This window comes from Leuciscus leuciscus, assembly GCF_965113295.1.
Source record: "Leuciscus leuciscus genome assembly, chromosome: 7".
Classification (NCBI taxonomy): domain Eukaryota; kingdom Metazoa; phylum Chordata; class Actinopteri; order Cypriniformes; family Leuciscidae; genus Leuciscus; species Leuciscus leuciscus.
Window position 1 is genome coordinate 45,036,587 of NC_138731.1, and position 26,617 is coordinate 45,063,203.

Genomic DNA, 26,617 nt, shown 5'->3' on the forward strand with positions numbered 1-26,617 from the left:
GCGTAAATATCAACTCAATAAAATTAAGTAAAAATTACTCAACTTTTCTGATACTGGGGTTCCCATCATGCACTGGACCTTGAATAATTAATGAGGTTCATTTTTCACTGTTTTCCAGCTGTATTTACACTGTTTTATCATTGCTTTTGTTGTCAGGATTAGTAACTTGCCATTTTGTGACATTTTGAGTAAATTTTCTGCTCAAAATGACACATTCAAACACAAAAATGATCCATCAAATGTTACCGTCATTGTGTATTGTCTACGAAGTATTGAGGTACTGTATTTGCATTCACATGAGACTTAACATCTGACATGATGTCTTATAAATTACTTAGATAATCTAAGTAAAGCACATACTATAAATGATTGGTATAATTCAATATTATTTTTTGAGTGAAATGTAATGCAAAGGAATTTTCAACTAAATCGATATCAATCAACCTTTTACTAGCCAAGTTAAAATTACTTATTATCTTTGTTACTTTCACTTAACTAGGTTAAGTAAAGTTTACTTAATTCCATATTCCAAGTAAATTTAACTTAAAGATTTCTAATTAAAGCTACTAATAAATGTTTAGGTTTTTACTTGGCAAACTTTGTAAATTTACTAGCATTTTCAGAGTGAAAAAAATTAGCAAGCTTTTTTCAAGTAAATCCTACTCCAAATTTTTTACAGTGTAGACCAAGCCTTAGATCCAGTCATTTTAAAGGTATTTGATTAGATTAATGAATTTATTACTTTTTTTTCAGTTTTTACAGTGTGTTCTGATCCATCGGCACCGTTTCAGACCTTCTTGTTTTTTGGGGGGGTTTTTGCACCAATTGAGCATGTTGGATAGAGATGAGAAATCACTCTGATTGGCTATTTAGCTTAACGAACGAGTCCGTGCACAAGAGCAACGTGGGCTTTTACGTTATCTTAACCTGGTCATTCCAATCCCAGACAGCAACATAGTGTCGGCCCACATCTGGGAAGCGTTGGATCCGCATGTACCGGATGTGGGCCGGATCTGGGCCAACAGTATGCTGCTGTCTGGGATAGCAAAAAATTCATAACAACATGAGCCACCAGGAATGAAGAAAGTGAGCAACATGACTGATATTTAAAATAGAAAGCACTTTCTTAAGTAAAAAAAATAAAAAGAAGAAGATTAGAAGCTTTGGGTGCCATTTAATAACAGCTTAATGAAAACTTGATTGTGAACACAGTTGAGCATAACAATCACAGTGCAGCACAGCTAGAGAACCAGATTACTTACATAAAGTATTCCTGCAGGGGTCGCCCGACATTATAAATGTAAGAAAACATGGAGACACTCTTGAACTTCAGAGTGAGAAAACTTTATTGATAAAGACAAGAAAATACACATGGACAGCAGAAGTAAAGTGAAATCTGCGGCTTGGTTTGAGAATAGATGTAGAACAGATGTTTCCACTAATAAAATTATTTAAATTGAGATTATATGACAATTTTAAGCTTACTCAAATATTTGAAGTTGAGATCAATTAAAATGTATGAGTACAAAATAAAAATCTGACTGTTCTGTTTACTTAAACTTTAAAATTTCTTAACTTAAAAAGTGAGGCAACTGATTTAAGGTTTGCCAGCTTATTCTGGTTTACAGTGTAAAGTTTAAATATAAAAATGTAAAGCCTTTTGAATTGGATTTTTAAAAATATAATCGCTGAGAGAGAGAGCGCAAGCTAAACAATCATCAGTATTTATTATGACAAAAACATTAGAAGAACAAAAAACACACTTGAAGAGCCTTTAAAGTTCAGCGTTCTGCTTTAGATGCCACAAATAAGTAAATCTCACAAGCTATATATAAAAAATCAGTTTGTGAGAAATGACACCATTAGGTTTCCGATGTGTGAATATGTGCTTGATCTCGTTCAGCTCTTCTGGATCTGATGTCATAAACCAGAAGAATGACAGTAGCCACGCCCACCATAGCAGAGAGGACCAATCGGATCACAGCTTCAGTAGGACCACAAAAGTGGACAGAGTCTGAGGAATAAAAGAATCAAACTGAGATCAGATCAGTTCATAAACGCTAATATCAGCGCTAACATCAACTAATATCAGCCGTACCTGAACATGTGTGACAGAGTTGAGTGATGTTGAGATGTTGAGTCTGGTTGCTGATGGGATTGTTCAGCACACAGATGTAGGAGTTTTTATCCTGATATTCCACTTCCAGAGGGAGAGAGAGACTCATGCTGAGATCAGACTCACTGATGCTGGACAATAAACTGTTTCCTTTGTACCAGGAGAGAGTCACATGACCCATATTCACAGCTGAACACACCAATGAACATGATGATGATGATGATGAAGATGAAGATGAAGAACAGTCTTTGCTGATGACAGGAACAGGCAGACGAGCTGGAAAACATGAGAGAAAAAGATAAATTAGAACAAATCTAATCAACAATCTTCTTTCGGTTCAGTCAGTGTGTTGAGTCAGTGTTTATGTGATCTATCATATCAAACTATAAAATGATTCAACAATTAATAAATATGTAAATAATTGGTTAAAAACAAGAATATTTGAAGGACATGAGAAATGATCTCTACTCACCAGAGACAGAAACTCTGAAAGCTTTTAATGAGAAACTTAATCTCTCACTTTTGATCTGTAGTTTATAATCTCCAGCATGTTCAGTTGTGATGTTTGTGATGGTCAGAGATCCAGTTTGATTGTTCAGCTTCAGTCTGTCTCTGAATCTCCCAAGATAATCATCATATACAGTGATTCTGTCGTCCATTACATTAATTTCAGCTATTAAAATGTTTTCATTTCCAAACATCCACCGAATCCAATCATAATCCTTTATTACAGTGAGATCAGAGTTTACAGTGAGTGATTCTCCCTCCTTCACTGATATTTCAACTGTATCAACAAACAGAAACAGAGTTTGTATCTGAGATATAAATTGATATTGATATGTCAAATGAACAATAATATAAAACAAAAAACTGAAATGAAGCAAAATGGTGTTTGGATTAATATTGTTTCATTTGATTAAAACATAAAATGGTAAAACAAATATTTAACCCACCAAAGACAGCGACATAGACATCACTGCTCAAACCAAACCCGCCTTCCCACAGCTTTCGTCCATAAACTCCAGCATGTTCAGTTGTGATGTTTGTGATGGTCAGAGATCCAGTTTGATTGTTCAGCTTCAGTCTGTCTCTGAATCTCCCATCAAGAACATCATCATATACAGTGATTCTGTCGGCCCATTTATTGACTTCAGCTATTAAAGCTTTAGACCACCAATCAGTCTTATCATCTTCAGTTCCAAACCTCCACTCAATCCAATCATAATCTTTTATATCAGTGTCACCAGTGTTTAGAGTGACTGATTCTCCCTCCTTCACTGACACTGATGTCACTGATCCTGAAACCAAAAACACACAGAACACACACACACACACACAACCAGGGTTTGTCAGATTAATACTGTGAAATCACTTAATGATGTTTTACTATGCTTTAAAATGTCAGTTTGAAATAATATCATAAAACAAACAAAAAACAAACAAAATGGTGTATGAATTAATTTAAATGTTGTCATTAAATAAAGGTGAAACAAATGTGTTTAACCTCACCATAGGCACCAATATTGATCTTTCTCTTTCTCACACCGTTGATCTGTAGAGAATAATATCCAATCTGTTCAGTTGTTATGTCTATAATGGTCAGAGATCCAGATCGTATGTTCAGCTTCAGTCTGTCTCTGAATCTCCCATCAAGAACATCATCAAATGCAGCGATTCTGTCGGCCCGTTTATTGATTTCAGCTATTAAAGTGTCTCCATACTTCCACTGAATCACATCATCATCCTTTATTTCAGTGAGATCAGAGTTTAGAGTGAATGAATCTCCCTCCATGATATACTTCTTTTCATCTTCATCACCAAACACACCTGAAGAACAGAGTTTTTCACAGATTAAAGCTTTAAAATCACTTGATGTTGGTTTGATGAAGCTTCACTGAAATACTTTAAATCATTTAAATGTGATATTAATAATATTCTGCAGCAATACAAAGACAAAAGATGACAAGTGAAAATAGAGTAGAAATAGATTTATATATGGAACAAAAACTAAAAAGACACTTTTAACTTTAATATTTTAACAAGTTCTAGGTTGAATTCACTGTATAAACTCATGCTGTGGTTCTTTTCTGTCTTTAGTAGATTTCTTAAACGTTATTGTGGATTAACTAACATTTATGAAATTGAATAAAGACACAGAAAAGAAGCACAGCGTGTGCAAACTGGTATATCCATATATCTTTAGTAGATGTTAGTAAATGTTAGTGCTGTCCTGTAACAGTGAATGTTAATCCTCTCTGACTAATTTAACCAGTCATTTATTACATGAAACCAGAACTGAAGCCATAAAAACATATTTAAAAGAAACACAGACAGAAGAAAACAGTGCGAAACATCTTCAGCGCTTTCAGTCCACAAATATGAAGTTGCATCAGCGCTCGTACTGAGGGAATATCTCTGATGATATTATTATACTTGCTCCAAACCAAGAGACACTTGATCAGAGACAACATGCAGAGGCTCGTAGACTTTAAACATTTTTAAGTCTGAAAATTGTCAGGGCATTGGCGCATGTTCACATAAGAAAACAACTGAAAACAGCGCTGTTTGTTCACCTTGCTAGTTGTAGTTGTATCCAATAAACTATGATATTAAACAAGCTAACGCTATAATCGCTAACATAGCAGACTCATGGAAAAATACATCTGTTATCAATTTTTTTTTTATCATGACTAATAGATTTATAGAACTTATAGAATTTTATTGCCGTGCCAATTAAGGTTGATAATGATATTTTTTTAACTCATTAAAACAAAATAATGATGATAAAATAATATAAAAATAGATAAATTCCTCAGGAAAACTAGGGCAAACATGAAAGAAATGTTAGCAGATATGACTAAAATGCCCAGACAGACACTGTCAAAATGGCAATCAAGAAATGAACCGATACCCTCGGAAAAACACATGGAACATTTTCAATGTCAACAGTCAGAATAAGTAATGCAAAAAGTGAACTGAATAAGCAACGAAATTAGCAGGTATTTCACTCTTGTTCAGACACAACGACAGTCAAAACTGTCAACAGAGAATTAACAGCAATAATGCGCTTTCCTTCGTGTTGCAGTTTAACTTCAGACAGAAGTGTAAAAGATGTCCTGATGCAGGACAGGATCATATAGTTTCATATTCAGTTTTGATTTCAACTGTGAACAAACAGTGAGTTGTATTTTTTAGAGTTACAATTATATGAACTAAGAGCCTTCGTCATCTCCCTCCACAGGTGTAATTCACGTTTAGAGAGTTAGTGACTCTCCCACTCTTTACCGTGTAACTTATATTTAGGAAACCCTGGCATTGTGATCACTTGAATATACCAACCCGGTCACACTAAATGCGTCTCTATAGCACGCATTGTCTTTATCGTGCAATTTATACGCGAAAATTAGTTTTTATGATATGCATGGTTAGGTTTAGGGTAGGTTTAGTAGTGGTGTGGGGTACGTATGTATTATACGTTTGGTTAGGATTAGTGGTTTATCATTTGAGAAACCAATCCTGTTCAAGTAGTGCTATAGACAACACTTAATGCTTGTTGTTGGGTGCGTGTGTAAGCCTATTACACGCAATAAAGTGTGTATCATATGCACCTAAAAAATCATTTTCGCGTATAAATTGCACAATAAACACGTTCAAAATCTGATTCCTTATGGCGCTAAAAACCCGTCACTCATGAATCATTATGTTTGTCTGCTGATCAAAGCACTGTGAGGGAAGGGAGTGAGGACTCAATGTTTCTGAACTTTTTGTATTGTTTGTATTGTTTTACTACTTACACAGTTATTTGAGTATATATTGTTATATTATTTCCAATACACAGCTTGGTTTTTACTGATATGTTTAGGGGGGAAAACCCTGAGATCGGTTCCTGACCCCCGCTATTTCTGCGTAGGGGAGACCGGGGACAGTTGCAACAGGGGATGGTTGCATCATGTCATTTTTCTCCAATCAGAAACAAGCTAGAGTGATGACACTCATACTGCACATGCACAGTTAGACCCTCCCCCCACCAAGAAGACAGTAGACATATTCAACTGTTGCTGCTGCATTTATTGAACAAAACTTGTTTTGGAGGTATGAAAGTACATTTTTTCATGAGATATATTTTTGTCATCCTGTCCTGACATTTTTTATGAATTAATCAAAACTTACTTCGTTTGAATTATTGTTTTGTTGACTTCTAAGTGACATGGTTAGCATGTGTCAAAGTCAGTGTGTCTAGCAGGCGTATGATGTCATGGCTGATAGGGTTGGGGACGGTTGCAACATGTTATAAATTGCATGTTTAATAAAAGTTTGTTGCATTGCAAATTGTTAAATTCTTCCTGTCTGACACTGAAATATGGAGTGATTGAATAGCATCTGTAACACCTGCACACTGAATCTATGTAGGCCTATTTTCTACACATGAACAAACAAAACTCAATAACTGTTATTTGATAAATATGACTAAATAAATAAATAACAGGCTACAATAATATTATTGAAATAAATAATACTATAATATTATAGTAGGCCTAAAACAGTTAATATTTTCTGAATGCTTTGCTCATTGAGACAAAAAGCTTAAGTTAATTAGTGAAATTTAAGGTATTTTTAACATGTTGCAACCGTCCCTGGGTTGTGTTGCAACTGTCCCCTGGGCTGGGGTCAGTTGCAACATCTGACTTCTTCCATTCAAATAAATACTGTGAACGATATGTCATATATAATCATCTTTAAATGGTATGGTTAATTAGCAGACAGATGCAAGTTTAATATATACAAATTTGGTTGGTCTAGTCCAAATAGTCTCTGAGTAATTGAGAGAAATGCAAAAAATTGTTGCAACTGTCCCCGGTCTCCCCTACGCTAATAACTGAGTTTAGACCTGAATTCAAACTTGATCTCACAGTGAAATCACAGCTCAATTATTTCTATATGAGAATAACAGTGAATGTGAAATCCTCTCTGTCTAATTTAACCTGTAATTTATTACATGGTACCAGAATAGAAACAACCAAAGTCATATTTAAAACTCACCATCCAGACGCCAGAAACACAGACAGAAGAAAACGATGCGAAACATCTTCAGCGCTTTCAGTCCACAAATATGAAAAGACAATTCAAAAACTGCTTCAGTAATAAAATGACAGATGATCTGATGTGAAGCTGCTCTGTAGTGAAATGAAGTGAAACTCCACCAACATCTAAAATAACCACATCCTTAACCCTTAAACAGGCAAGAGTAGAAAATGATAAGCATCAAATAATTTCATGTCATTTTTTATATCATCTGGACTTAAGTAAATCATATCCAAAAGAATTTTTGAAAATTTTTATGTATTTTGGATTTTATGAGTTGTGACTCTCAGATCACATTGCCTGTTTAGGGTATAAAAAAGGACCAAATCTATAACTGTAACTGCCATTGCATGTTTAAAACAATTATATCCTATACTTCAACTCATATAATGTTGACATTATATATACATTATATATGTTGACATTATATGTTATATATCATTGGAAAGCTTACAAACTCAAGATTCAGCCTGAGAAAACCGTTTTGAAATCGGACTTGCGTTACCATAAAAATGGTACTTTAAATTATTTTAGCGAGTTCCTTACCTAGTGGGTGGTGTCAGGTTTCTTATTACAAAATTTATTTTAATAAAAAACTTTTCTAATCTTGACAAAACACATATCGTCTGAAAGGTCTGAGACTGTATTGAGACTAAAAATAAATAAATTTGTTACAAAAAACACCCAGTGGCTATTTTTGGTACAGGCAGCTCCTAAAGCATTCTTGAATTACAACCATTTAAATTTGAATAGTGCAATATTATATATATTCTCAAAAAGGGGGATGACAGGTTTGTAATATTGTTGTTGTTTTTCAAATCATGTGACCAGCATACTCAAGACAGACAGGCTGTATCAGTTTAACCTGTACATTTTATAATTTGTATAAAAAAAAAATAATAAAAAAACTCAGAATAAAAAGATAGTCAAAAGTAGCGTTAATCCCTTTTTTATACCCAAAAGTGGCAATGTGACTCAGGTGTAACATATATTTCAAAACGTGCTAAATAACAACATGAATTTTCTTTTTCAGCACCTTAAGACAATGTTCATAATTAATGTTAGCAGTGTTAGTATTATTTTTTCAAAAGAAAAGTAAGTTTAATATATATTTACTTATCTCAAAATCTGAATGTCCTGCACCACTGGCAGCCATGTTGGATATAGGTCAGCCTGACTAATTAATCACATTTTTTTTTTAAACAAATCATGTGACCAGCATACTCAAGACAGACCATGCAGGCTGTGATAAATGATAAAAGGATTTGATGAAAAAATCATTCTTACGCCCCAAAAAAGACGACCAAAACTATGTTACACCCAGATCACATTGCCAGTTTTAGGGTTAAGTTAATGCATGTGAGCATCTAGCACTTTATTAGCTCATCATTTCATGCTCTAAACTTTGTCACTTTGAGTTCGATTGCATCTCAACTTCCTGTTAGTGTGGATTTCCTGCAGCGGTTCAGGATGCAAGAAAAAAAAAGGTTAGAGAGAAAATTAAAAAAGGTTAGAGAGAAAACGTACTCGGTTACTAACGTAACCTCGGTTCTCTCTAGAAGAGGGAACGAGTACTGCGTAAGATATCTTACGCTAGGGGAAAATCCTTTTTCCGCGAGATATTGAAGCCAAAAATTATCCTTAATTTTGTAATAATGCAAAACGCGTTGCGGCAGCAATGCAGACATAGGCGAGACAGCTCGCGCGCCTATTGGCTGCTCTGCGGCAACTGCAGCAGCCTATCGAGCGAGGCCTGGCGTGACGCCAGACCCAATCAGGGCACTTCGCGCCCGCTGCGTCACGTCCCGCCGAAATGGGCGTGGTCTAGGCCTATAAATACCGCTCGCAGGCAGCTATTATCTGGTTTTTCATCATCGAAGCAACCAGAGCGTGTGTATGCACGGCAAGATATGCAGTACTCGTTCCCTCTTCTAGAGAGAACCGAGGTTACGTTAGTAACCGAGTACGTTCTCTTACGAGAGGTCTCTCGTACTGCGTAAGATATCTTACGCTAGGGGACCCAATGCAAAACGCCGTGCATGCTGAGATCTGACACCAAAGACCCAAAGGTGAAAACCCGGGGTACATATAGTGCACAATCACTCAGGGAACTCACAGGGAGTCCGGGAAGAGGGAGGGGCGAAGCCGCACTCTTCCACATATGGCAGCGTCGCTGAGACGCGAATTTCATCATACAGACAGGGCGGGGTACGGCCTGAACTGATGGGGGAATGTGGGTCTTACACAGTTTGCCCAGGCACATCTCGTGCTGCTACTTTTTTTACTGTCGAACATTGAGCTGTGCTCAGTAGACGCAGCATTCTGAGCTGATCGCATCAGGTCAGACAATACTGGTAAACTTAGACCGACAGCAGCCTGGCCTGCAGGGCGGGAACCTCTAGGTTATAAAACCTTATAAATGTAGACGGGGAGGCCCAGCCTGCCGCCATACAAATGTCTTGCAAGGCAATCCCACTTGACCAGGCCCACGAAGAGGCCATGCCTCTCGTGGAGTGCGCTCTGACACCCAACGGGCACTGCATGCCCCTTGGAGGCGTATGCCAGCGCTATAGCATCAACTATCCATCTGGATAGGCTCTGTTTCGACGCGGCTAGTCCCTTAGAACGTCCGCTAAACGAAACAAAGAGCTGCTCCGTCTGTCTGAAACCAGACGAGCGAGACACATAAGCTCGTAATGCCCTGACTGGGCAAAGGAGGCTCGCGTCTCTTTCCTCATCAGGGACCGGTAGGGCTGACAGGGAGATAACCTGCGCCCTAAACGGTGTGTTGAGGGATTTTGGAACATAACCGTGCTTAGGTTTGAGTATAACTTTTGAGTCATTAGGCCCAAACTCCATGCACGCCGCGCTCACAGAGAGCGCGTGTAGATCCCCTATGCGCTTCACTGAAGCGAGAGCCAGCAAAAACACCGTCTTGAAAGACAGGTGTTTCAAATCGATTGACTGTAAAGGCTCAAATGGCGCACCTTTCATGGCTTCCAGAACCGTAGAAAGGTCCCATACGGGGACTGAGGGAGGTCTGGGAGGATTCAGTCTCTTAGCCCCTGTAACAATAACGACTCGGGGTAAATGTGAATTAGCTCAAGAATATAGGGAATATTAATATTTATGACTCATGGTCATAATTCATAAGTCGCATGTACATTTATTTTATCAATTATCGAGATTACCTTGTTCTGTACTGTCTGATCATGACAGTTAAGAAGGGAGTATCCCTTTTTAAACTCCAAGAAAGCTTTGTCTTCTGGCCACGAATATCAAACTTTCTGAGTTTATGAATTAAAACTACTCAAGGTAGTCAATATCGAGCTTGTAGCTTAGATCTTTAATTTCATTGACTTTATAAAGTGGGTTTTCAAACACAGAGACAATTAAAAGTATAAATGGGTTTATTAATAAAATGGCACACACTAGAGATTATATAAACTACAAACATAAACGTACGTAAAAATGCAAACAAACCAATAAACATTTAACCGAACAAAAACATGAAATGAAAGAAAGAAAGATATAGAGGGAAGATAGAGGGTAACTTAGTCCACAGACCTAAGTCCTAGACACCTGGAACAGCTTTTATAGGATCAATATACTTGCGAGTGCTCTTTTTGGTCAGGCTGAAGCTGATGCAAGAAGCGAGGATGGTGTCCTGTTTCTGCTGCGTCTTCCGGTGTCGCGGGAAGCTTGAAAGGCTCACTGAATGTGATGTTACCGAGAAAGTTCAGATTCGTCTCCCGGGATGGGAGAGGCTGGAAATCTTAGTTGCAAAGACCGGCAGCTACGACTCGAACATGGGTTCGTTCGATGGAGAAGGCCAGGGCCTCCTTCAGATGTTCCTTGGAGAAACGCTGCGCCGGGGAGAGGATCAAGAGAAGTTGGATGAGTTGGAAGCGGAAGGATGAGAGAGAGATGAGAGAAGGTTTTGGACTTTTATCAGTGTCCCAGGTGCCGTCCCCTCCTTCGTGTAGGACGAATCAGCTGTCGAGATTTTTCGAGCGGGAAGATTCCTTTGTCCGGTTAGACACGCCCACTCGAATGAGTCATGATTGACTTTAACTGGAGAGGATTTTCTCCAGACATATGAACTTATAAAACAATGCGCATCACTGAATTCTGTTATTGGAATTCAACTCCGTTAGCTGGAGAGGATTACAGAGATATCAAAAATAGAATCTAGGCGTTGTAGCCATGCAACGATACATTATTATGCATTTGTATAGGCAATAGCAGTTCTATTAATGTCACAAATAGGACATATGCTTTCCTATGGTTTACACACACCTCTTAACACAAATTTACGTATTTAGTACCTTTAAGAGTGACTTTATGGGTAAAAGTCCTTTTCTGTAGGGGGTTTCTGTTTCACAGTCCAGAGTGTGTTTGTATGTGTGTGTGTTGGAATGTTGCGACCCTGTTATCTCATGCATAGGGCTGGATAGCTCTGTGGTCAAATTTTATGACCTGCCAATGAGCTCGGGTTACGGAATGCGATTCTACTGGGAGAACATCCTTCAAAAATACATTTCAGATCCAAACACTCGAAGATCAGAACTATATGATCAAAACAACATTAATCACACATACATTCAGGAAGTTCAGATACCAGTCTGAGTTACACACATTTTAAGTTAAACACAAAAGGATGTTGGTGTGTGTGTGTGTGTGTGTGTGTACGTGTGTGTGTGTTCTGGAATGTCACGAGTCTGTGAGGTTGTAAAAGTCACAGGGAGTCCAGAGCTGAAATGGGGGTTTTAGAGGGGATTCTAAGAAAACAGGGTTTCCTTATGTGACTCAAATGTCCCTCGGGGGAGCCACAAAGATGCAATTTTGACCGTTCAAGCAGACTTGGAGATCAGGATTTACTAATTTGAACAGCATGTGACCGCATGTCATAGTCATTGTCGTTACACCCCTCTAAGGAAGCGGATGACTAAATCGTTCCTTCCTATTGACTGACCAAGCATTGTTTCTGAGAACGCTGCTATAGCCGCCACATAAACTTTGAGCGTGGAGGGGGCCCTGCCCCCATCCAACAGCTCTTGTAGGAAGGAAAGCACCTCCGCCACACCACAGTCTGTGGGTGACACACCACGGGCTGTGCACCAGCCCGAAAACACTGACCATTTCGAGGAATAGAGTCGTCTCGTAGACGGAGCTCTAGCCTGCGTGATCGTGTTTAATACTCCTTTAGGGAGTCCAACATGTACCCGTTGATGGCCCAGACATGAAGGGACCATAGTTCCGGGTGAGGATGCCAGATCGAACCGTGGGCCTGTTAGAGGAGGTCTCTCCTCACTGGTACTGGCCACGGGGCAGTACTTGCTAACTGCATCACGACTGGGAACCAAGGTTGGTTTTTCCAGAACGGTGCCACCAGCAGTACTGAGCATCCTTCTTCCCTGATCCGTTCTATCACCTGAGGCAGGAGAGAGACGGGGGGAAAAGCATAGAGCGGGCGGCGGGGCCACACATGGGCCAGCGCGCTCCTGCTCTTGGAGAAAAATTCCTGACAGTGAGCGTTTTCTTGAGACGCAAACAGGTCTACTTCCGCTCTGCCGAATTTCTTCCACAGCAGTTGGACTGTCTGTGGGTGTAGAGACCACTCGCCTGCCGGAACATTGTTCCTGGACAGTCTGTCCGGTCCTATATTCAGGAGCCCTGGCACGTGCGCTGCTCTGAGCGAGCGCAGGTTGCACTGAGCCCATACCAGGAGGCGTTCTGCCAACCTGTACAGGTTCTTGGACCTGAGGCCGCCCTGGCGATTTATGTAGGACACCACAGACATGTTGTCCGAACGGACCAAGACGTGGCGTCCTTTTATCTGGGGACAAAAACGCGTCAGCGCGTTGTCTACTGCCAGCATTTCGAGGCAGTTTATGTGCAGGAGCTTCTCCCGTTCCGACCACTGGGCGAACAACGGTCTGCCCTCGAGCAGCGCTCCCCATCCCGAGGTGGACGCGTCCGTGGACACCACTTTCACCCTCGAGGAAGTCCCCAGGCTTACACCTGATTGGTACCAGTCGTTCGCTCTCCAAGGTTTCAGAGCTGTGACGCACTTCTGATTGACCCTGAGGCGAAGCGAACCGGATGCCCACGCTCTGCGTGGGACTCGCGCTTTCAGCCAAAACTGCAGCGGGCGCATGCGGAGCAGGCCCAGCTGGAGCACTGACGATGCTGAGGCCATGAGACCTAGCATCTTCTGAAATTTCTTGAGCGGGACAGACGCGCCGCAGCGAAACGCGTTCGCTGTGCGTTGAATGTCTACCGCGCGCTGTGGCGATAGTCGCGCTATCATGGACAGCGAGTCCAATTCTGTGCCCAGGAAAGATATCTTCTGACTGGGTAACAGAGAGCTCTTCGCCCAATTGACACTGAGACCCAAATCCTCGAGGTGATCGAGTAAAATGGTCGTGTGTTCTATGAGCACTGCGCGAGATTGCGCTAGAATCAGCCAATCGTCCAAATAGTTCAGCACTCGCATGCCTCTCATTCTGAGGGGTGCGAGCGCCGCGTCCATGCACTTCGTAAATGTACGGGGTGCCAGGGACAAACCGAATGGCAGGACTGTGTACTGATATGCCTGGCCCTCGAAGGCGAATCTCAAATATCGCCTGTGACGTGACGCTATCTGTATTTGAAAATACGCGTCTTTCAGATCTATTGACACAAACCAATCTCCTTGGCGAATCTGCACAAGGATTTGTCTGGTCGTGAGCATCCTGAACTGTCGCTTCACAAGCACTTTGTTCAGTTGCCTTAGATCTAGTATGGGTCTGAGACCCCCGTCTTTTTTCGGTACCAGGAAGTATCTGCTGTATAGCCCTCCTTCGCTCTGAACTTGAGAGAGAGGCTCTATGGCCCCTTTGCTCAATAGTTTCGCCACTTCGGCTCGAAGTAAATGTGCTACTTCTGTTTTTACCGTGGTCTCGACGCGCGCCACATAGCGGCGAGGGCGTCGGCGAAACTGCAGCGAATAGCCTCTTTTTATAATGTTCAGCACCCACTTCGAAACCCCGGGCAGCTTTGCCCATGCGTCTGCATGGATAGCTAGGGGTTGAATACGAAGCGCGCTGCGCTCGCTCAGCGATGGAGAAGCTTCGGCGTGCTGCAACACAAGCATCGCGCTCGTGACATTTGAGGCATGGGGCGCGCTGATAACAGCGGGCAGATTGCCCGCGCTAGACTCCTCTGCGGTGGTCAGCCGCGAGGGGGAGGGCTGGGCGGTTCCCGTGGGAACTGTCATGTCTATGTGTGGATGTGGGCGCGGGACAGCGGGCACATTTATCACACCGAAAGCATCGTTCGCTTGTGTGAAGCGAGTGCACGTTGGTTTCGTTTTTACAGAAACCGTGAGACATGCATAACGCGGTGTTAGTGGGCACTGGGTAGTGGGCACATTCACCATGTTTGAAGCGCAACCGAGTCGGTTTTATGTGCGCGAGCCCTGTGTGACAGGCTGTGCTTGTGTGTAGGGATGGGCACTGGGCAGTGGGCATTCTTACTACACATGAAACACCATCGGCCGTGGCCGGGACACCAGAAAATACACTCTTTTGGGGATTTATCTGGGTAGCCGTGAAAACGGCATTTGTGTGCAGGCAAGCGGGTGACAGAACCGACTTGTTGGCTGCAGAAAACACTGGAACAGTCACATTTGCTGGAACTGGACGAGCGAATAGCTTTGGTGTGAGTCTGGCCGCAGCGGGACTTAAACACCGTCGTTTTCCTAGCTGTGCTAGGACGACTTCGGGGCCTCGGGCTTCACCGTAATCCTAGGTCGCGAGCCACGTACAGCGGGGCGGCGACCGGATGAGCGGGAGCGCGGTCTCGCGCTTCGGGCCTGGCGGCGCTGTGAAGTGGAGGCAGTGGACGGTGGCTGTGGCTGTGAGCTCTGAGCAGACGGTTTCGCACGGCCTGCTGCAGAGCTGGAGCGCTTCGGGAGGAAGTGCTTCATAGCCTGTGACGCTTTCTGTACCTCTGCGAATCTCTCCGCGAAATCCTTGACGGAGGATCCAAAGAGGCCTGTGGCGGAAAGCGGGGCGTCGAGGAACGCGGTGCGCTCAGACTCGGCCATTTCCGAGAGCGTCAGCCAAAGATGTCTCTCAGTCACGGTGAGAGAGGCCATATTCCGTCCAATGGCTTGCGCTGCAGACTTAGTAGCACGGAGAGCGAGGTCCGTGGCACTCCTTAAGTCCGGCACGCAGATCGCGTCAGGTCCTTCCACATCCAGCTTACGGAGGAGATCGGCCTGGAAGATCTGAAGCGTTGCCATGGTGTGCAGCGCTGACGCAGCTTGCCCGGCGGCGGAGAAAGCGCGGCGGAGCAGGCTTGACGTCGTGCGGCAAGCTTTAGAGGGTAGGGCCGGCTTAGCACGCCGTCCAGCGGAGGGCGGGCATAAGTGGGCCGCTATCGCCTCTTCGACCGGCGGCAGCGAAAGGTATCCTTTGTTCTTGGCATCGTCAACAGCGGAGAATGCCAAAGAAACAGCAGGACGCACTCTAGCCGAATAGGGGGCGTTCCAGGACTTGGCGACTTCTTCGTGTAACTCAGGAAGAAAAGGCGCCGGTCTGGACGCAGGCGAAGCGCGCTCCCCAGGCAGGAAAAATCCATCCAGCCGGTTGTGAGCGGGCTGCTCAGGCGAAGACCACTCGAGGCCGAGGCTCGCCGCGAGTACTCGCATGAGCTCCGTCTCGATGGACGCTCTCTTGCCTGACGACGTGCGGGCAGGGGGCGTGGGGTCCTCAGAGCCCGCCCAATCCTCACTGCCTGACGCCAGGATAGAGCAGGAATCATCCTCTCCCAGCAGGGCTTCCTCATCCACGATGTCAACGGAAGCGGCGGCAGACGGCGGCCGCTGTCCGTCAGGAAGCGAGGCTGACGAAGCCGGGGAAGCAAGCGGGCGAACCGGCGAGCTTTGGCGGCTGAGGGAGGGTTTCGGTGAAGAAGGCTAGGCGAGTCCTCAGAGTCGCCATTGCCATCAGCTCGCAGTGAGGGCAGCCGCCGTCAGCGAGCGCGAGAACTGCATGTTCCTCACCCAGGCAGGAAACGCAAACCACGTGGCGGTCCCCGTCGCTGAGTGTGGCTCTGCACGAGCCGCAGGAAGGCATCTTTAAAAAGACGCTAGCTCTTTTAGAATGTGTGTCGCGGCGGCGACACACACACACAAAAGTACAGTGTAATAAGGAAAGGATATAAGCGCCGGAAAGCGCAGCAGGAAGGCGGCGCGGCCAGCGACTTCAGTGACTCGTCCCGCTGAAGGTGCTCTCTCTCAGACGGCGCGGCTTCTTCTCCGGCTCCAGCGATGCGTGTGCTTCGCTTGAAGGATGAAAAATCAGATAATAGCTGCCTGCGAGCGGTATTTATAGGCCTAGACCACGCCCATTTCGGCGGGACGTGACGCAGCGGGCGCGAAGTGCCCTGATTGGGTCTGGCGTCACGCCAGGCCTCGCTCGATAGGCTGCTGCAGTTGACGCAGAGCAGCCAATAGGCGCGCGAGCTGTCTCGCCTATGTCTGCATGCTGCCGCAACGCGTTTTGCATTATTACAAAATTAAGGATAATTTTTGGCTTCAATATCTCGCGGAAAAAGGATTTTCCCCTAGCGTAAGATATCTTACGCAGTACGAGAGACCTCTCGTAAGAGAACTAAAGCACCATGGTATAACAGTTATCAAGCGAGAAACCCGTATTTTAGAGCGTAAATGGAAACAAACTAATTTAGAGGTCTTTAGAATCGCGTGGAAAGACAGTATGTCACATTATAAAAAGGCTCTAAAAGCGGCCAGGGCTGAGCATCTCCGCAAACTAATAGAAAATAACCGAAACAATCCAAGGTTTTTATTTAACACCGTGGCTAGACTAACAAATAAACAGACGTCACCCGAACAAAATATCCCGTTACATTTCAGTAGTAATGATTTCATGAACTTCTTCACTGAGAAAATAGAAAGCATCAGAAACACAATTGTAAACGTTCAATCTTCAATCGCGGCTTATAATTATAATCCTATACCAACGCCTCCATAGCTACAAATGTCTGTCCTGTGTGAAATCCGTAGAGCAGCACTAGGAAGACAAAACATGAGACCCTGGAGCAGAGTCTAGATCCAGAGAGTAAAACCTGACGAAAGTGTGCGGTGAGGACCAGCCTGCCGCATCACAGACGTCCTGTAAAGAAACTCCTGAAATAAGGGCCTTAGAGGCCGCCATACTCCTCGTCGAGTGCGACCGGACAGCCAAAGGAGAAGGCTGCCCAGCCGCCTCATAAGCAAGTGAGATAGCCTCGACCACCCACTTGCTCATCCTTTGCTTAGACACCGGGCCCCCTTTGTTAGGGGACCCAAAGCACACAAATAATTGATCACTTTTACGCCACAGGGCAGCTCTGTGGACGTAAGCGTCTAACGCCCGCACAGGGCAAAGCAAATTATTAGCCTCCTGGTCAGCATTTTGAAAGGGAGGAGGACAGAAGGCCTGCAGAACAACAGGTCTGACCACATTAGTGGGGACCTTGGGGATATAACCCGGTCTCGGATGAAGGAACGCTTTAACCATACCCGGAGCAAACTCTAAGCATGACGGAGCCACCGACAATGCTTGAAGATCCCCTATTCTCTTGAGAGAAGAAATAGCCAGAAGGAAAAGAGCTTTCAGAGTAAGAAACTTCTCAGGAACCTCCTCAATGGGCTCAAAGGGGGCCTGGGATAAGCCTTGTAGCACAAAGGACAAATCCCAAGGTGGCACCCTAGAGCGAACTGCAGGCCTCAGCCTCCAAGTGCCACGAAGGAAACGAGATACCAAGGGGTCTTTCCCCACAGACATTCCACCCAAAGGAATGTGGTAAGCACCTATGGCCGCCACATAGACCTTTAAAGTGGACGGGGTCAGACCTGCAGTGAACCGTTCCTGCAGGAACTCCAGCACTGTACCAATTGGGCAGTGGACTGGGTCCAACCGACGGTCACTACACCAAGAAGTGAATACTCTCCACTTCAGGGCATAAAGTTTCCTCGTGGAGGGAGCTCTGGACTGTAGAATGGTCTCAACAACCTCGGTTGAGAGACCTGACTCTATGAGCTGGGCCCCCTCAGAGGCCAAGCCCACAGGTTCCACAGTTCTGGCCGAGGGTGAAATATCGAGCCCTCTGCCTGGGACAGAAGGTCCCTCCTGACGGGTAACTCCAGAGGATGCCCGTCGAGGAGGGACACAAGATCGGGAAACCATACTCTGCCCGGCCAGCGCGGGGCTATAAGAAGTAGATGGACCCGGTCCCTGCGAACTCTTTCCAGAACTCCCGGGAGCAGAGCAACTGGGGGAAAGGCGTACAGACGTAGCCTCGGCCACGTCTGTACCATAGCATCCAGTCCCAGAGGAGCTGGATGCGTGAGGGAGAACCAAAGTGGACAGTGAGACGTCTCTCGAGACGCAAACAGATCCACTTGTGCTTGGCCAAACTCCCTCCATATCAGCTCCACCACCTCGGGGTGGAGCCTCCATTCCCCGGGCCTCGGCCCCTGCCTCGACAGAGTGTCTGCTCCTATATTCTGGACCCCGGGGATGTAAGCTGCCCTGAGTGACAGTAACTTCCCCTGGGACCACAAGAGGATATGGCGTGCCAAGTTGGATAACGGGCGCGAGCGCAAACCCCCTTGGTGGTTGATATAGGCGACTACCGATGTGTTGTCCGTATGTACTAGCACATGGTGCCCCCTGAGATCTGTGATAAAGCTCCTCAGAGCCCGGAAGACAGCTAACATCTCTAGGCGATTGATATGCCAGGAACGATGATGGTCTTCCCACAGACCTTGAGACGAGCGACCCTCCAGGATCGCTCCCCAGCCCGTGAGGGAAGCATCCGTCGTTAGCAATTTGCGACGACAAGGAGCTCCCAACACTGGGCCCTGGGACAGGAACCAAGGCTTCTTCCACATAACCAAGGCACGTAGGCATCGCCGCGTGACCTTGATTGTGCGAAATGGGTTGCCCCTCGGGGAAAACCCCCTGGTCCTGAGCCACCACTGCAGGGGCCTCATGTGTAGCAGTCCAAAAGGTATCACGTTGGAAGCTGCTGCCATGAGACCCAACAGTCTCTGGAACTGTTTGACAGTAAGTAGCTGGCCTAGCTTTACACTTTTCACAGCTGCAAGGATGGAATCTATCCGTGGCGGTGACAGGCGCGCCTGCATCGACACAGAATCCCAAACCACGCCTAGAAAAGTGGTCCTCTGTAGTGGAGAAAGCACACTCTTCTTGGCATTCAGCCGTAACCCCAACTCTTTCATGTGGGCGAGAACAACATCTCGATGTTGAACCGCCATCTGATGCGAATGAGCTAAAATCAACCAATCGTCGATGTAGTTCATAATGCGAATACCCTGGAGGCGCAGTGGCGCCAGAGCTGCATCCATGCATTTGGTGAAAGTGCGGGGTGATAAAGCTAGGCCGAATGGAAGAACTCGATATTGGTATGCTTTGCCCCCGAAAGCAAACCTCAGGAACTTCCAATGACACGGACGGATGGATATATGGAAATATGCGTCCTTGAGGTCTATCGTGACAAACCAGTCCTCGGACCTGATCTGTGGCACGATCTGCCTCAATGTTAACATTTTGAACTTGAGCTGCATGACTGACTCGTTCAGAACTCAAAGATCTAAAATGGGACGCAATCCCCCGTCCTTTTTTGGAACTATGAAGTACCGGCTGTAAAACCCGGTTTCCCTGCTGGAGGGAGGTACATATTCTATGGCCCCTTTCTCTAACAGAGTGTTCACTTCCTGTTCCATAACCAGAACCTGCTCGGGGCCCACCACTGTGGGCAGGACCCCCATAAACCGAGGTGGGCGTTTCTTGAATTGTATCTGATACCCTTTTTCCACGGTCTGCAGGACCCAACGAGAAACATTTGACAGTAGCTTCCACGCTGTCAAAGATTCTACTAGAGGTACCAGCCTCTCGAGACTGGTTTCTGGATTTTGTTGCTGTTGAGTAGTCGGTTCGACGCCCTGTAACGGCGAACCGGCAGGGAACGACCGAACAGACTGCTCTAGCACCCTCCTCGGAGGGGGCGGGCATCCCGAGGCCACTACGTTTCCGGGTGGACCTTGAGATATGTGCTCGCCGGAGACCGCTGCGCCCTGTAACACCAGAGGTGGCAGGGTTGGCAGAACGGTCCCCTGAGGGTACCGAAGAGAGACGGGCACCGTAAAAAGAGGTGTTAACCGCTCTGCTTCGGGGGGAACTACCCTCATTTGTCCTGGGTCCTCGGACGTCAGGACTTCTTCCCAGCAGCCTTCTTGGCAGTAATAACGGTCCTCAGATCCGTTTTACCCCTCGAAGACTGCTGGGTTTGAGCGCGCCCTCCGTGTCCCCGAGGTTTTTGTGGGGGAGCACGGGAGGAAACGCTCTGCTTCTGAGTGGCACGGTGCTCAGCGCTCTTTTTAGAGGAGTGAGGCTGCTCCCGCCCAGCAGCCTCATAGAAAGAACGGCGGGGGAGGAGTTTTTGCAATGCAGCTGCCTGTTTAGCAGCTTCCTGAGATTTAGCTACCGCACTGTTTACTGCATCGCCAAATAAACCCACAGTGGAAACCGGAGCATCTAAGAGAACATGCTTTTCTCTCTCTTTTATATCACTCAGATTGAGCCACAGATGCCTCTCAGTGGCCACCAGGGCTGCCATAGACCGCCCGATTGATTTAGCGGTCTCCTTGGTGGCCCTGAGAGACAAATCTGTGGCTCTGCGTAGTTCAGCCACTGTATCGGGACCAATTCCCCCGCCCTCCTCTAAATCCCCCAATAATTCTGCCTGATAGGCTTGCATAATGGACATCGTATGCAGACACGCTGCTGCTTGACCAGCGGCTGCATAAGATTTATGAACCAGGGATGAAGTATATTTTACTGGCTTAGAGGGAAGTGAAGGAGCTTTCAGGGAAGATGCCGTTGCTGGAGAGAGATAGCTCGCAAGCGTCTCCTCCACCTTCGGCATCTCCCCATAACCATAATCTTTATAATTCTGAATAGATGAATAGTGAGATGTTTGTGGTGCATATACTCTGTATGAAACCGGATTTCCCCACGATCTCGACACCTCGGTGTGGAGATCGGGGAAAAACGGAAGGCTTCTTCGCTGAGGCTGAGCACGAGATGGCAGGAAGCGTTCGTCGAGCTTACTTTTCGAACGAACGTCCTGCCTATCCTCTGGCCACTCAATAGATAGTCTGTCAACTGCTCTAGTAATAACATCGAGCAGTTCCTCAAACGCATGAGACTGAGGTGGCGAATCCTCAGACTCAGCTTCAACACTCACAACATCCAACTCCTCAGAGCTGGACAATTGCAGTATTGGTGCCTCTATCAGGGGGGAAGAAACCGCAGCGCGTGCTTCCGCACCCTGATGAGAGGCACTGGATCTGTCAGATTGATGCTGAGATAAGGCAGAGCCCGTCTCAACATCCACTGACAGATCCATTTGCGAACCCCAGGTCTGAGATCGCCGCCGAGCCTCAGCCGCGGTGGGACCCGAGCCCTGGGGAACGTGGTCGGGATTAAACCGAGCCAAACGGGATCGGAGCGTACGCAATGGAAGCGCACAGCAATGCTCACAGTCACCACCCTCGAGTGCTGACTGGGCATGCTCCTCTCCCAAACAAACAACACAAAGAGTGTGTGTGTCACCTCCCGTTAAATAACGCGGGCAGGGATGGACACACACTCGATACTGCTGCTTGCTCGCCATAACTGAATCAATATATATATGTATATAAAGACAGACAACACCAAATAACAAGGACAGATTTCAACACAGAGCGCAACTGAAGACTCAGAAAGCTTTCGTTTTCTGTTTTGGGCCGGCTTTTATAGTTTCCTGGTACGTGACGTCACCCGCCTCTGACGTTCCGCCACACCATTGGACTGATTTTACATGTGCTTCAAGACGTCATCACGCAAAGCGTTCCCATAGCGTCATTTCTCGACGCAACGGGAGTTCCCTTGAAAGGGAACCTCTTATTAAGAAACCGCAATCAGATCATAATAACCTAGCAAATTACAAACCCATTTCAAATCTTCCATTTATGTCTAAAATACTAGAAAAAGTGGTGTCCGCTCAACTGGGCTCTTTCTTGCAAGAAAATTATATCTATGAAAAGTTTCAGTCTGGATTCAGGCCACACCATAGCACTGAAACTGCGCTCGTTAAAATCACAAATGATTTACTTTTAGCTTCTGACCAAGGCTGTATCTCAATCAGTGTTGGGCAAGCTACTTGGAAAATGTAGTGAGCTAAGCTAGCAGTTACTCTACATTAAATGAAGCTTCACTACACTGAAGCTACCACCCTGGAAAATGTAACAAGCTAAGCTACAGGAACATGGCAAAAGTAGTTCACTACATCTAAGCTATTTTTTTAAATTACATTTTTATATTGAACCAACTTCATTCCAAATCAATGCTATCTCAGTGATCAATAAAACTGTAAGTTCAACAGATAGGCAAGCATAATTGTTCAGTTCAATTGTTTATTCAACAACTGCTCCAAACCAATTTGGCAACAAAAACAAACAAACAAAAAACGTGATCCACATAATAACAAACTAGGTGTCGAGAGTGTGCGTGTATTCATCTGTATGTGTAGCCTATGTATGCATATGCACAACATGTTTGCCTGGGTATGCACCAAGGTTATTTTCGAAACTAAGACTAAAACTATTGGTCAAAAAACATTTTCGTAAACTGAAATAAAATAGAAATTTCAACATTAATGAAAAACTAAACCTAAACGAAACTAACAACAGTTACTGAAAAAATAACTGAAACAAAATAATAATTCGCAAAAATAAATAATCGTTTTCGTAATTAATAAGCTCTCCTAAATAAGCCTACCGGAAAATCACTTTTTTCCACTGTGCTACTTTATTTTTCAATGTATGACCATTGCGCTTGAGTCTCGCGTCTTCTGCAGCATCACGTGCACGACACGACGCTCTAAAAACGCGGCACTCAAGTTAAAATAAGTTCAACTTTTAAAAGACACGTATCGAGACCTTGCGCTTTTACCCCACTGTGCCTCTCTTTTTCTCCACTGAAAAACTATTTTTTCCGTTTTTCAAAGCAAAACCGACTGTGTGAACCAGCCCTAAGAAGCAGAAAGGCCCAAATCTATTTCCACCTCATGCAAATACAGCTGTACCTTAATTCCAGGTATAAGAAGATAACCATCTCATGTGAAACTAGCCTAAACAAGAAAGGCCTATACCACACATATTAGACAAGATACCACACTGAGCAGAAAACGGAAAAAACAAATAGCATGTCTATAGCCCAGAAATAGACGTAGGCTATTTGTCAGAGTAGAAGTAGGCTATACTAAATGTCTGGTCTGAAGAGAACATTTGAATATGTGTATAACTATGATTATATGATTTTAAACGATGCAATAGACAGAAATGGATCAATACAAGAATAATGTTTGAAAGGATTAATAATTGAAATAACCTTAAAGAATAAATCATAATAATCATACGCATATCTTTTTCTTATACACCACGTTTAACAAGATTTCATTTTTAATATTATTATATAATTTTTACTTTTTAGTTGCATTTGTTTGGTTCTTTGTTCATCCTCAAACAATTATTTAATTTTTATTATTGAAAGGTTTTCACAAGAGTTAAATGTAAACTGCAAACATTAAACTTTGCTGAAATGAAATGTCTTTAACTGGAAATGTTCTGTTAACTCTGCTAAACTATAATTACTAAAACTGAAACTGAAACTAAATATATAAAAACTAAATAGAAATGTGTTCACAAAATAAAAACTAAACTAAAACTAACAAAACCATTAATGAAACTAACTAAAACTAAACTGAAATGTATAGGAAATTTGAAAAAGATAAAGATAAATAAACACTAATATAGAATAACTATAATAAAAATAATAAAAAAAACTGTAATAACCTTGGTATGCACAATTTAGACTTGGGCATATTTGCAGGACTAACTGTAAGTTCATTTATAACTCAACTCAGCTCAAACCACAGTAGCAAAATAATTAAGACCTGCTCCAAACAGTACCAACATGGCAAAAAAAATTACCACTAGATTCTGGCCAAGGCCCCTCTTTTGCAAGATGTGTTATTGAACCCATCGTCAATACTACGGCAAATGTACAAATATATAAATAAAACATCTAGGTGAACATCAGATTATGTGGTCATGTTTGATACCAGCCAATCAGAAAGATTATAGAGATGCACCGATTACAATTTTCTAGGCCAATTCCGATTTTTCATTGAGTTTGACCCGCCGATACAGATTAACAGGGGACCTTGGCGAAGTGGGGGCCCCACAAAGATATATTGATAGCCTATATATTGATATAGACGGCGGTGTTGTGAGGGGCCCACCTCTTGGTTCTGTGACCGGGGCCTAACATCTGGTGCTACGCCCCTGCCCAAACTGATTTATAAAAAGTAGTTTAAATGGGTACATTTTCTATAAATATTTTTGAATCTTTCTGATTTCTGACATAGCCTACTCTAGTTCTTGTTAAAACACACTATAGTATGCAAATTATGCGCATTTTAGGCACTTTTAGTGTGAAATCATATTTATTTTGTCCATGAAAAGTGTGCTTTCACTTTAATTGAGCGTGAGCTCAATGGTGAATGAAAAATAGACTCGGCGCCCAAACGTGATGGAGGCCTTGCACTCCCTAACATTCAGTTGTATTATTGGGCTGCTAATCTCCAAAAGCTTAAAACTTGGTATCATTCCCCTGACACTAACTGGTGCATTATAGAAGCCAGCTCTTGCACTTCATCTCTACCCACACTGCTTTTTGCTCCACTTACAACGCGGCCTTCTCAGTATACCAATAACCCTGTTGTACTTTCTTCGCTAAAAATCTGGAAACAGTTCAGGCAACATTTTGGATTAAAATCTCCTTCTGTCCTTTCCCCTATTTGCAATAACCACCTCTTTCTACCTTCTTTGCTAGATCCAGCTTTTAAATTATGGAAAAAAAAAAGGACTGGTCTCTTTTTGTGATCTCTTCCTAGACAAAATATTTGGTAGTTGGGAAAACCTTGTTACTAAATTTAGCTTATCTATTCATGGTCGATTCAGATATTTCCAACTTCGTAGTTTTGTTAAAATTAATTTTACATCCTTTCCTAACCTACCCGAGGAGACTCTTTTAGATAATATAATGTCTTCATCAGCGTCACAAAACAGCATTGGACCAATTTACAATCTTTTACTCTCTTCGCAAGTATCTTCCCTTTTATGGCTAAAGGATACATGGGAAAAAGAGCTTGGGCTGGCACTAGACGAGGACTGGTGGAGAGAGTCACTGCTTAGGATCAGCTCCACTTGCACTGTGCTCGTTTGAGCCTTATTCAGTTTAAGGTGGTACATAGAATCCACTACACTAAGGCCAGGCTAAAGAGATTATTCCCTGACACGGATGATTCTTGTATTAGATGTTCCCTTTCCCCTGCAGATCACACACACACGTTTTTCTCCTGCCCTAAGCTCGACTCCTTCTGGTCGTCTTTCTTCAACTCCCTTTCTGTAATCCTGGGCATCCCCCTGACCTCATGCCCTTTAATTGCTATCTTTGGTGTGTCCCCTGTGGGCAGGTTTAATAAATATCAAGCTGACCTTGTTGCGTTTTCTGCCCTCATAGCCAAGCGACGCATATTGCTGCATTGGAAGAGTCCTAATCCCCCTGGCTCAACCTCTTGGTTAAAAGATTTAATGTCTTTTCTTCATTTAGAAAAAATTAAACATACAGTCAGAGGATCTGTGGAACGATTTCATAGTACATGGGACCCATCTCTCTCTTATAACTCCCTAACTTCGTTGGACTCTTAAATTTGATCAAATACCTCTTTCTTTTCTGTTTTTGTTTTTGAGTGTTTCATTACTATTGTTATTATTATTTATTATTGTTGTTGTTACAGGTTTTTTTTTTTTTTTTACCACATGTAGTGAACATTGTGTACACTAAGAGTAGGGTGGATGGGAGGGGGTGTTGGGTTATATATGTTTTTTTTATTTTTTTTTATTGTTTTTTATCTATGTTCTTTTACAAAAAAAAAATCTACCTCCAGGGAAAAGAAAATGAGAAAACGCGAGACTTCTTATTTACAGTTGACCTGTTTATTGTCTGTAACATGCTTGGAAGTTTGCACAATAAACATATTGAAAAAAAAAAAAAAAAATAGACTCGGCGCCGAAACCCGGAACCCTCAGCTTCACTACTGCTCAGCTCACGCGCTGCTCCTGCTCGCGGTGTGTGAATGCACTTGAACATGCACGCCGAAAACAATTCGCGCTGCTCGCGGTTGCGGTCTGAAACGGCCGTAATTCACAAGATTTCCTACATGTGCGTTCCG

General features: G+C 43.8%; 1 protein-coding gene and 1 long non-coding RNA gene across 2 annotated transcripts in view; one reads left to right on the forward strand and one right to left on the reverse strand.

Annotated features, from left to right (window-relative positions):
* Nucleotides 1-1,328: 1,328 nt before the first annotated feature.
* Nucleotides 1,329-26,617, reverse strand: part of LOC309503096 (uncharacterized protein) — a 37,332-nt gene continuing 12,043 nt past the window's right edge. The window contains exons 5-9 of the mRNA XM_082175784.1: nucleotides 3,662-4,005; nucleotides 3,070-3,414; nucleotides 2,589-2,900; nucleotides 2,099-2,392; nucleotides 1,329-2,014 (exon numbers count right to left, since the gene is read on the reverse strand). Coding sequence (XP_082031910.1) covers nucleotides 1,863-2,014; nucleotides 2,099-2,392; nucleotides 2,589-2,900; nucleotides 3,070-3,414; nucleotides 3,662-4,005 — 1,447 coding nt within the window. The 3' untranslated portion in view covers nucleotides 1,329-1,862. The remainder of the gene's footprint in view (nucleotides 2,015-2,098; nucleotides 2,393-2,588; nucleotides 2,901-3,069; nucleotides 3,415-3,661; nucleotides 4,006-26,617) is intronic.
* Nucleotides 22,463-23,994, forward strand: LOC309502462. Its single transcript, XR_014207305.1, has 2 exons — nucleotides 22,463-22,508; nucleotides 22,582-23,994. It is a non-coding gene; the product is annotated as an uncharacterized lncRNA (long non-coding RNA).